Source organism: Lepidothrix coronata, unplaced genomic scaffold, assembly GCF_001604755.1.
Source record: "Lepidothrix coronata isolate B3197 unplaced genomic scaffold, Lepidothrix_coronata-1.0 Scaffold152, whole genome shotgun sequence".
In the NCBI taxonomy this organism is placed as follows: domain Eukaryota; kingdom Metazoa; phylum Chordata; class Aves; order Passeriformes; family Pipridae; genus Lepidothrix; species Lepidothrix coronata.
Genome location: NW_016690332.1, coordinates 316,973 through 329,434, shown reverse-complemented (window position 1 = coordinate 329,434; position 12,462 = coordinate 316,973). Strand labels below are relative to the sequence as shown.

The window sequence follows — 12,462 nt, the reverse complement described above, 5'->3', positions numbered from 1 at the left end:
TTCTACAAACAGTCCTAAAACCCAACTCCCTGCCGGTCCCACGGGCACGCCTGAAAGCCGACCGGCCGGGCGGCCTGTGCGGAGCAGGTGTGCGGGATCCTGCACGGGCGGGAGCCGGAGGGCACCCGCCGAGCCGGGACCCGGCCCCGCACGGGCTCCGCGGCCGCGCAGGGGCTGTGGCCAGCGCTCCCCTCCTCGGTCGGAGCCCTGCCCGCCTGTATCGGGCCACTTTTCTTTTGTAGAAAGGGGATTCGGGCTTTTTTGTTTGTTTTTCTCGCCTTCACTCCCTCATTTTAATTTTTTTTTTTTTAAGTATGATTTATTTATTTAAACGAATCCGCGCGGGGGGGCAGAGGCGCGGAGCGGGGCGCGCTCCCCTGCGGAGGGCCGTCAGCTCGCACCCCCTCGCCCCCGCCGCCCGCTTCCTCCGCACGGGCGGGGGCGGCGAGGCGGGCCGGCAGCACCGCCCGCGGCCCCAGGGCCGCCCCTCCGCTCCGCTCCGCACAGCTCCGCTCCGCGCCCCCGCCGCCCCGCCGCCGGCCCCAGGCCCGCGCCGCGATGGAAGGCGGGCCCGGGCCGCGGGGGGCTGCTCGCCTTCCCCCGCCGCCTGTTTCTTTTTGAGCGCTCCCCCCCCCCTCCCCATTTCCCCCTTTTCTTGAATGAAGCGTGAGGCGGAGCTCTAGGAAACCACCGCGCCCGGCTGCGCCGCGCGGGGCCGGGGCCGGAGCCGGAGCCTCCCCCTCGGGCTCCGCTCCTCCCCGCCTCTCCCCGCCCCCGCCGCTCCGCTCCGCTCCCCCCCGCCGCCGCCGCCGGGAGAGCTCCCCGCCCGCGCCCGCCGCCGCTCGGAGCCGCCGCCGCCGCCACCGCGCGGAGCCGCCGCCGCCGCCGCCGGCAGCAGCAGCGCGGAGCGCCCGGAGGAGCCGCCCGGAGCCGGCGGGGTGCGCGGGGCTGCGCGGGCGGGCGGGCGGGCGGGCAGCGGCGCCGCGGCCGCGGTCCCCATCGGCACCAATCACACCGCACACACGCCCGTCCGCGCCCCTCCTCGGCAGCGCCAGGGGCTCTTCCTCCGCCGATACAAAGCTGCTCGGGAAATGGCAGCAGTCAAAAGCAATTTTCCTTCTTTTTTTTTATTTTCATTTTTTAATTAATTTTTTTTCGCGCTCTCTTGTGCAAAAGAATTAATTTCCTAAATACATACAGTATTTTTTTAAATTTTTTAATTTTTATTTTTTTTTGGTGTGTGCGTGCGTGTGTGTGGAAGCACCGGGCTCCTGCGATCGGTGTCTGAATGAAACTACGTAAATGCATATGTCTGTACGTTGCACTGGAGGGAAAAACAGAGCACTTCTGCGAGAGCTTGGATTCAAATGTGGTTCATCTGGTCTCCAGGATTTTCCGTCTCTTTGGGGTTGTTCGCCTTCCCGGGCTGCAAGGCGTTATTTTCTGAGCTTTGACACATTTTTGGAGATGTCTGTTAAACAGAAGTCTGGGAAAAAACATTTGAAATAATAGAAATATTTTTTTTTTGTCCCTTTCCCATCCCTTTGGTGACTTGAAGCATCAAAGCGGCCAGAACTTAACCTTTCTGAAGACTTGTGATGTTTGGATTTTATTGTTGCTATTTTTCTTTTAGAGGAAACTTGACAGAGGAACATATTTATAGCCCAAGTAAGTACTTTACAGAGGAAATTTAGTTTGTGTAACTTAACAAAAAAAACCAAAACCTAGTGTTGAGGTTTCTAGCATAAAGTGTGTTGGATTAACGTCCGTCCAAGGCTGCTTAACAAATTGTGTTGAATTGCAGTTTTTACAGTGTGCGTTCGTCTGCTCCTTCATGTCCATGGTAGTCCAGCACCTAGGGGAAAATGCACCTGATTTTGAGTCGGTATAATATCTTTTAAGATGTATTTCAACACCGAGGAGGAAATGGTCCTAAAGTAAATTTATAATAAGTAATAAATGTGCACCTGGAAGTAAAGTCTTTACAACATTTAAATCCCTATTTATGACGTGCATCTCAAACCGAGGAGGAAACTCTGAGAAGACAAAAGTACCTCCAAGACCCTGAGAACTCCCCCACAACAGCGTGAATGAAACCGTATCCAATACAGTAACTGGATTATAATTTTTGGTGTTATTAATTTTATTATTATTGGCTGCTTAACTTTTTTGGGTTCATCCTGCTCCTCTTCTTCCTCTCTCCCTTCCTCTTGCTGCTTCCTCTTGGGAATTATGGCTCATCCGGGGAGAAGAGGCTACGATAACCGGGAGATAGTGCTGAAGTACATCCACTATAAACTCTCTCAGAGGGGATACGACTGGGCTGCCGGCGAGGACCCGGCACCCTTGCCTCCAGGTCTCTCTCCTCCTGCTGCTGCTGCGGTTGCTGCTGCTGCTGGGACTTCCTCTGATCACACTGGGCTGGTGTCTCCGCACCCCGAGCCCCCTGGCTCGGCTGCTGCTAGCCACGCGCCCCCAGCCGAGGGGCTGCACCTCGCACCCCAGGTCGTCCACCTCGTCCTGCGCCAGGCAGGGGATGAGTTTTCCCGCCGCTACCAGAGGGACTTTGCCCAAATGTCTGGCCAGCTGCACCTGACGCCCTTCACGGCCAGGAACCGCTTCGTGGCGGTGGTGGAGGAGCTCTTCCGAGACGGGGTTAACTGGGGCAGAATTGTGGCCTTCTTCGAGTTTGGCGGTGTGATGTGTGTGGAGAGCGTCAACCGGGAGATGTCTCCCCTTGTAGACAGCATCGCTGCCTGGATGACTGAGTACCTGAACCGGCACCTGCACAACTGGATCCAGGACAACGGAGGCTGGGTACGTCCCCCAATTGCTGGCTTCCCCTCCGGGCTCTGGCCTGTGGCTGGTGGGAACCCCATTTGGGCAGTGCCTGAGAGGTTACGCTCGCGTTGTGGAGGGCAAAAGGTTTGCCTCGGGGGTGTCTGCACTGGTGTGTGCATGGGCGTTTTGCGGGTTGTTGAGTTTCATCTCGTTGCAGGGTACGGTGGAGTGGTTTGAGATGGAGTGGTTTGAGATGGGAGATCAGCTACAGCTTGGGAGCGAAAAGATGAGTGAGGCACTGTCTTTATAGAAGTCTCTGCTTTCCTGGTCCTGTCCAGCCTTGCCTATGGGCAGAACCAAGGCAGGTTCCTGGCCAAGGCAGAGTCCTGCAGCGGGGTGGGAAGGGGCAGAGATGCCCATCCAGAGATGCCCATCCAGCTGCCAGGGAGAGGCGCATTGTGGTAGGTCCCAGTTGCAGGGCATCAGGGACCACCTATGTGTGTGTGCATGTAGGCATGTTAGGGGTGATGTGCCAGACTGGCGTGGAACAAATACAGGATCCCGGTGTTACTGGTGAGCAGGTGGCCATCAGTGACAGTGTCTACAGCTGTGGTGGCGACTGGAGTGGGATTTCTTGGTATAGGATATGTCTAATATAAAAAATCTTTGTCTTGCGATGAAACAAAGGTGCTGGGAGCCGTGTCTGTGGGATTGTTCTAGAAAATGAGTATTTGTTGCGATCTGATGGGTGACTGTGTTTCTGGGGTAGAGATCACCTCTGTCCAGGGTGGGCTTCAGCATCATCTAGAAAGGAAAGATTTCCACCTCTGGAAAATGAACGGCTTTTACACTGATAGTCAGTCAAAAGCCTTTTCTTTTTCTCTCTCCCTCTCTTTCCAAAATTAATAACTGCATTGAAATTGAAAAGATATTTCTTTCCTTCTTTCCTGTATTAATTGATATACTGGAACAAAACATGGTCCCAGCCGCTCTCCCACAAACCAAACCTGTTGTATGTGTAAAGCTTATGATATTAATGCGTTGGAGGAAGAAATGACAAAAGTTATACTGAAGAAGAAACTTTGTATCTGGGCTGAGAGCTGGTATAAAGACACCTAGGTCAGCTAGGTAGGACACCAGCAATTTCAGGTCCAGTCCCCTGTGAAATACAGAGAGCTGACTCAATGGCACAGCACACCTTTAAAAGGTGTGTGTAAAAGAAGATAAAATACAGTATATGTTTCCCAGTTAACATGTTTTGCAAGTCTGGTGTTTGTGAAGCATTGTCACATGAAAATTTTAGCCCTGGGTCTCTTGCTAAGTAAGTGTTATGCCAAAAAATGTGTTGCCTGCATTGACCATCTCTGTTAAAAAATAAAATGCTGCCTTCTCGCTGTTGAATCCATCTGACTAAAGGTGATATGCATTAAGGGATTCAGAGGACATCTACCTGCTGCCATAATGGAGGGAGCAAAGCTTTGGGGCCCTTTTCTCAGCAGGAATCCACACTGCGCACCTTCCAGAGGAGTGCTGCTGGTCCCTGGCTACAAGTCACATTGGAGGCAGGATTGTTCTCCTCTGCTTCCACCAAGAAGAAAAAAATTCAAGATTCATGGGGCCAGAAGGGGGAGCAAAAAATGTGTGCGCGTGCATGTGTGTGTCTGTGCATTTATATGCATATATATGTATATACAAATATGCACACGTGTACAGACACACACATATGTATATACACACATACACATAAAATTACTCCAGCACGTAATGGCTGGGACCACACTTGGGAGAGAGAGGTCTATCCCCTGATCCCCTATTTCCTGGATCGCTCCAGAGGGTTTGTTGGTGTAGTATGGGTTTTTTTCACAAAACAGATAACTGTGGGAAGAAAAAATCTGCAAATGGTTCAGGCTTTTGGAGACCTTGTCTGGTTAAAAGGCAAGCAGCTAAAGGGTTAGGGATTTTGTGATTGCACTTCTGGGCTGGGATGCCTAACTTGTGCGTAAGTCGCTCCTCGGGCTGGAAGCCGGTTTGTGGAGCTGGGGCCCTCAGTTCGCTCCAGAGCCAGTGAAGTAATTCTGTTGACTCCAGTGAGCTTTGGATCAAATCATAGGCATGCTGGAGATGTATTGTCCTGTGGGTGTATTGTGTAAAGAGAAACATAAATAATGAATAAAACCGAGAATATGAAAGTACAGGTGGTACCAGGCGTGACTGGCCAGAGGAGATGAGTCCTGGAGCCGTTTCTTGACAGTTAGAAATACCAGAAACTTGAGATTGTAAACAATGATTGCCTTTAAAAGGAAAGGACACTTCTTATCGATAGCCATTTAGTTCTTTATTCAGGTTTCCTATCAACAAAAACTCCAGAATTTGGATGCATGTGATGCCGTTTACTGTCGTGTGTTATTTGTAATGTATACATGGGAGATGATCTGCAAAATACTACTTGAAGGTGGCTTTTGCTTGTCTGTCTGGTACATGGCTGGTACTTTTGAGCCGTGGGATTGTATTAAGCACAGGCAAAACCTTCTAGCTGATTACAAAGAGCAAAAGACTAACATGAAGTTGCTAACACAGCTTTTGGGATCATCTCTTCACACAGAAATCAAGACAGCATAGGGCACTGGATTTTTCTTTTTTCTCTTTTTCTAACTTTCAGAATCTGTCAGCATAAAAGGATGCTTTAATATATGCACTGGCCTGTTGGAACATATACCGTGTAAGAACCTTGTTAAAGCCTCGCAGATGGCTCTTCTGAAGTAGCCTTTAGGTGATGATGCTTGGTAGGACTTCAGCACAGCTGCCTGTAAGATATCCCTGTCACGCAAGTTGCTACAACAAGCAGGAGCTCCAGCTGCTGTAGCCTTCTCTTCCTTTATGTTGTGGTTCCCCAGTATGTTGTGGAGTGGTAAGTTTATTAGAGGGTGCATATACCAGAGAAGAGAGCATCACAGTTAGTCATGGGCATATGTTACGCAGCAAGTAAGTTGGACAGCACGTGCCTTGTGTCTGTTGTATGGGCGTGTGTCTTACACTCAGGTCTGAAGTTTGGTTGACGTGTTTTTCTTATTTATCTGTTAGGTTTGAATCAGTTCTGTGAGTTGGCAGTGTGTTTTCAGGATGTGAATTCTTTAGATTGCAGGAAAAACAAGGAAAGAAGTGTATCAAAGGGCAGATTGGAAGGGGGATAGAGCTGGTGGAGCATAAATTTTAGGCACTAGGCATTGCTGATAATGGTGTCTGGGGATTGTTAATACCCTTACAATACATGGCATCATGGTTTTGTTTGAAACTTAGAAAAAGCAACAGACAGGGACTGCATGGAATCTGTATTATTAGCTTGTGGTTCTGGTGGCAAATAAATGCTGCTTTCAAAGATTTTCACTTAGGCCAGGATACCGCAATATTGTACTTTGGCCTGATAACATCTTAATTGTATTACAAAAGAAATAAGAGGAGAACGAGCTCATCTCTGCAATTTCATGGTACTTGGTATGATGTATGCTTTCTGATTAACAACCTCATGGCTTCATTTTGATTTTCAGAGCGGCAGAAGGAGTGGCTATTGCACTTGGCAACTTTTGACATTGACATGGGGAAGATTGAAGTGATGCAGTTGGTGTGGGTGAAGTAACTGTGTTTGTCTTGCAGTGATGGGTCCCCTCTTTGGGCATACAACCTAACAGACATGGGAGCCATGCTTAGCTCTGGGCACTTCTAGTCCAACATATGGCTTCCTCCCCAAGCTGTTCAAGAAAAACCAGTTGTGAGAACTACAGAAGGAGACACAGGCACCGTCATATTTACATAGACAAGTACGTTTTTGATGTAAAGAGTAAAGAAGCCCAGGTGAGAGAAGCAGTGTTTTGTTGAAAATTCAGCTGAGAACACATCATTTTAAATGCCAATATTTACATTTGAACCAGGAATGCAAGGGTTGTGTGTTTTCATCTGATTCTATTCATTTATTGCAGTTCTTTGTTTTGTTTGAGGGTTAAGGCCAGAATACAGGAGAGGATTTAGATGTCTGAAGTGGACTTTGGGTGGAACATAAGCGCTGGCATCCTCCAGGTGTCTGCCTAGCCAGAATAGTGGCAGAAGTCCCTGGCTTCTCACTGTTCCTCGCCCAAGCTAGTCAGAAGAGGGGAGCCACTCAGTATGCTGCGGGGAACAGTTCCCTAGAACTTCCCTGTCCCAAAGCTGGCAGGCACCTTCTGGACCACCTGCTCTCACTCAGGTGCCATCCTTGCGTGCAAACACATTGAGAAGAAGCTCCCACTTTTCCTTGTGGCTCCTTAGTTAAGGCCTCTCCCGAGCTTTGCCAACAAGACCTTCCCCAGCCTGGCAGGGGGGTTTACACCCGCATCTCCACCATCTCAGGAAGTTTCACCTACCAGATGGCTGCTGATTTTGCTGAGGTGTCCTCTCCTTTGGCAACAGGGCTCCTCCTCCTCTCAGGGGTGAGATTTCATTTGGTGAAGGAGGAAGAACTGGGGTGTCTAATTCCTGCAGTCCAATGTGTTTTCTCAGGTGGCTGTCTACAGCCAGATGAATAAATGCTTCTTGGACCAGCAAGTAGACCCTAGCTTTCCCTTCTCCTGAGTCCTCGTCACTGAACTTCCTTTTTTTTTTTTTTGTGCCTAGTAAACCATTGGCTCTTTTTGCTTGGTGGCATGGCTTGGAAAGGTTTGGAAAGGAAGCTTGGAGGATCTCTGTACCCTGCAAGTGGTCCATGGCCCTCTCATGAAAGTGATGGATGGCAGGTGCATCTGCCTCTGGGACAGAGCTAGGGGTAGTGGATAGCGGTGTGGCACAGGACCCTTCCAGAGCTCATGTGTGGGGCACTGACTGAAATCCCATCCCTTTCAGGATCTGGAGCTGCTTTCCTAACAGCTCTGCCAGACACCCGCCTGCACAGAACGTTGCTTCTCGTGCAAGTCCCAAGCAAAAGCCTCTTGCTCATTCAGCATGTGATTTCACCTTGCTTGGAGTGGGATGCCATGGGCTGGAGCAGAGGCACTTGACTTTCTTTACTAGCAACATTCAGCCTTGTTAACGACTCAATCCCCAGTGGGGCTAACCCCAAGTCACTGTTTGACTGGTAAAAGGAAACTATCTGAAATCCACTCAGTTAAATAAATGAATTGGCAGTTTCAAGTGTTGCACCTTCTAGGTCCTTTGCCAGTTTTTGTGGCTTTGTGGGTTTATAATTGAATTCTCAAAATATTATCAAAATATTTTTCTTTTTGCTGTTGCTGAAGAGCAAGAAATTCATCTGTGGGGGCTCTGTACAGAAGCAAAGAGGAGAAGAACCAGGGCAGAAAGAGAAAATGATTGCGGTTCTCCAGTCCTTTTCATTTATAATAGCTTTCTCTGTAACTTGCAACAACATTAGGCTGTGTATTTTCTCAGAAGTCTGGCCTTTTTTTCTAAAAAAATAAAAAAAAGTATATTGACTGTGACCTTTAAAATTTCAGAACCAGGGGTCTCACTTGTGCAGATGATGTCATTTGCCTTGATCTTGCAAAGAACTGTAAAGTTCAAACAGCAATCCTATTAAAAAGTTTTATTTTACTTTCAGTATTGAGAAAGAAGTTTGTTCTGTGCCTGCACTAACACAGGCCTCTCTTGAGCTGCTGTGTTAGCTCTGCTGGACAGTAAGGAGCTTAGTTTTTTGAGTATGTAGCTTGAAATTCAGAGTCGGTAATCCATGAAGAAAATCCAGCTGAATTTTTCTGCTGAGGCACAAGCGTTTCTCCGATGGCAAGGCATGGCTCTAGCAGGAGAATCACAAGACCTATGCAATGATGTGTGAAATTGCATGTGGAGCAGAAGCATTTTCCCAGCGGCCAGATCCCTGGGCCTGGGCTTCCTAAGGCAGCACAGGAACTTTGTACTGCATTGCCAGCAAACATTAAGCCCTTGTGCTCGATACAGGCATCCTTGATGAGAGGGTCATCTTTCAGTGGGTTGGAACTGGGATGGTGGTGGGAAGTATATGTAGAAACAGGAGCAGCTCTCAGGTGTCACTGTGAAACCTCTGCTGTGGTTTTGGGTCTTGTGTGATGGTTTGTGCCTGGTTTATGGAAAGCCAACCTTTGCTCTGCCATTGCCACCAAAGGATGCTGGGCCAGGGGCTCGGGACAAGAATGGCTGACGTGGTGGCTCTCTGCATGCCAATGCCAGCTGCCAGCAACTGTGCTGTGTCCTTGTCTCCCATCTTGCCCTGCAGCTGCTTCTCTGACCTAGCCCAAAGCCTTTTAGCACCGCGGTCCTACTCTGGGGCTGCTGGAAAAGCAGTGGTGTGGGGTCTCCGTAGCCCCAAACTGGGTCAGCAGCCTGGGCACTTGAGGAGCCATAACTGAAAAACAGTGCAAAAGGTCTAATTGAATAATGACTCTCCTGTAGCAAAGGGAATTTTTACTTTTCGGATGTTGCATTTCCATCCCCTTTGGAAATCAGAGCTATGGTGAGTGGTTCTGGGTCTTTGCCTGTTTTCTCTTTCAGCTTCATGGAGGGCTGGTTGTCCCCAGCTTTCTCACCACCCCTTTCCATCACTGCTGCTGGTGCCGGGCACTGGGTGCCAGCCAGGATTCTGGGTGCTGCCACACAGCCATGGGGCACTGTGTGTGCCAGGTCTGGCCCTTCCCCCCTCCATCCCTGTTTTATTTTCCTTCACACCCTTGGGAGGGTGGAGCCCAGAGCCCAGCCCTGTTTGGTTTGTTGATTTTTTTAAAATAATTTATTTATGAGCACCTCGTGGCTGCTCTCCTGCTGATTTAGTAACAATAATAGCAACATTTGTTAGGCAGTGGCAGCAAAATACTGATTATTTCTGAGGGCAGTACCGGCCTGTTTTATTTTCCATTTCATATATAATAATAGGATGGATGAAGGTGTGCGGTGCCATAAATCTTCTCTTCCCCAGCAGGATAACATCCAGGCCTTCTTGGCAAACATGAATGCTGATGACAGATTTGAGGGATTTTTATTTTACTCTGGCTTTCAGTCTCATTAACAATCTGATGGCTTTTTTTTTTTTTTTAACTTTTTTTTTTTGGCTCCCAAGAGACTATAAAACCAGATAACTTTTCCAAATGCATCTGAAAGTCTGGAATTTATTTTCTGTTATTTTATCTTAATGCTAGTTTGCTGTCATAATTATTGTATATTGATATACTTTACTAAATTCCCCCTTGCTAAGTTCCTTGTGGGTTTCTGGGTTTTACAGTCAATGAGTGAGAAAACGAATCTGGTATTAGAAAATGTTGCCATTGACTTCAATAGGAACAGGAAGAGGCACTTAATTGGACAATTTTAGTTATATTTACTTTGTATATGCAGCAAGAAAAATAAGATCAAATGAAAAAGCCACCAATTTTCAGCTAATAGAGAAAAATAGCCTTTTCTGCAATACATGATTAACCTTTGGGAGTTGTTTTCATGGGAGAACTGTGAGTGGAGGTACTCAGTTGCATTCAGGAAAGGTTTAGGTGTTCATAAGGGTAAGGAAAACATCTATGCTTATATTCGAATCAGATTGTTTGAAAGGGTAGTCATGCACCTTGGGCTAAATTTAACGTCAGCTGCTGAAATTAGATCACCAAATGCTGAGGGTAGACCTTTCTCCAGATAATGCTGTTTCAAAATTATCTATTCCACTGCTTCTCCACCAGAGCACCTGGTGCAAGTTGGTGTCTGGAGATACTGGGATGCATGTGCTGCCAGTCTCATCCATCCGGGGAAAATTCCTTAATCCTGCATATATTTTGTAAAGGTAATTGTAAGTGCGCTTGCTGTGTTTCTAAGAGTACCCACGTCACTGAATTTACTCCTGTGCTGTCTGGAAATCTGTTATGAATTGCCACATGAGTACCTCACTTCGGACTTAAAGTTGCAAGCCCATCCTCCTTGTATTTGTCATCGAAGTTCTGTAAAAAGGAGAGGCGCTGGGTTAATGGTTGGACTCGATGATCTTAAAGGTCTTTTCCAACCTAAATAACTCTATGATTCTATGATTTTGAGTTAGTTGAAAATAGTAGTCAACATCCTTCAGTGCATACATAATTTTATTGCTATTTTATTTAGGAAGCATAAAAATAATGATTCCATTTTGTTGATTTAGGTTTCAGGGTACTTCAGTGAGTAATTTATCTATGTGAGCCAGGTACAATCAAAAAGAAAGGGCTTCATTTTTGCCACATAGTGATTGAAAGAGACTGTCACGCAGTTGTTCGAGAAAGCAACTAAGAGTCAAAACTTAACTTCCTCTTCTTGGCTGTAGTACTGGGTACACGATAGGATATGGGGCAAATCATTAATATCTCTCTTTTTCAGTTAACTCAGCTATGAAATAGGTATTCTTGCTAGCTACACAGCATACCAGGTCTGGGAAATTTATTGTTGTCCGCCATGCTATCATGAGTTGGGCTGATATTCTATAATTAAAAAAACGGAGTGATACAAGGTACAATATTGAACAAAATGTCCATCATAGTAATTTGGGGCTTAGAATAAAGTTGAAATCTGTAGCATTACATTTTGTCATTGCTGGAGCTTGCTAGCCTGGGAAAGAGCAAAGTGAGTCAGATTGTGAAACTATCTTGGGGTGAGATTTGAGTGGAGAGAGGAGATAGAAGAAAGACAAAATAAAACTTAAATAGAAATTAGGCTTAAACTTTTCAGCTCCACTGTTTGGATGTGTTTAACAATGCTTGTGATGGAAACAGATTAAAGAGATCAGTTTCAGGTGTTGATTTCTAGTTTTTATTTAGGGAAAGGGTGAGCACTGTGAGAAATAGCAACTGACAGTATTAATGTTTACCTTTATATATCAGCACAGTTCATTGGGTGTTTCAAGAAGGAATTTGTCTTTTCTATTCCCACCATATATAAAGGCTCTCTATGGCACTTCAGGGAAGGAGCAGTATAGGTGTATCACATGCACCTGTAAGAAGTATCTTCATACAATTGTATTCCTTTTTTTCCATTCACGAGCTTCATTAAGTGTTCAGATGCAGGCAGAGAAAGCAATTCTAAAACATTTTAAAAAAATTAGTAGTAATCAAAGCTTTTGGCTTAACCATGAGCCTGAAATTAATTTTAACTATCTTACTGAACTGAGGCTTAGGAGACAAAATTCTTGTTGTGTGCTCTGGAGAGACTAGAAAGTTGGGTAGGACCACAGACAGGAGGCCAGTGAAATCTGTTGGACAGTCCTGTAGCTTGTCTTTGTGATGGAATAACTATTGCCAGCTTTGTCTCTAAAGGAAAGTACTAGTTTCTTAAAAATATTCTTCACATATTCAAACTGTGAATTATAAAAGGTAGTAGAGAACCCTATTTCTCATCTCTTATTTTTTATAGAGAAAAAAGAATCAGATATAAATCAAAGACAAATACAATAGTAAATGAGTTGGCATTTCCATTAGCAGAATAAGGTGATCAGTGCTGTAGATCAATAAAACCTGTTGAAATTCTCAAGAATGTACAAACTTAAGTAAAAAAAAAAAAAGCATTAAAAAAACTGAGGTAATGACTCCCTCGTTCATAACAGAATCAAATTCTATGTTGTGCTCAAAGTGTCTGCAAATTTTTGTTCAAGCTAGACATATCCAAAGCCCCTCTCCTGAAGTCGTCTTGCACATCACAGTAAATCATGCTGTCTAAATATCTAATCTC

At 46.4% G+C, this 12,462-nt stretch overlaps 1 protein-coding gene across 2 annotated transcripts in view; it reads left to right on the top strand.

Annotated features, from left to right (window-relative positions):
• Positions 1–989: 989 nt before the first annotated feature.
• The window catches only part of BCL2 (BCL2, apoptosis regulator), a 98,109-nt gene continuing 86,636 nt past the window's right edge, over positions 990–12,462 (top strand). Inside the window, exons 1-2 of one of the 2 annotated variants that reach the window (XM_017828771.1) lie at positions 1,010–1,668; positions 1,805–2,817. In XM_017828771.1, the coding sequence (XP_017684260.1) occupies positions 2,233–2,817 (585 nt within the window). In that variant the 5' untranslated portion in view covers positions 1,010–1,668; positions 1,805–2,232. Of the gene's footprint in view, positions 2,818–12,462 lie in introns of both variants that reach the window. The other variant, XM_017828770.1, reaches the window with a different exon arrangement.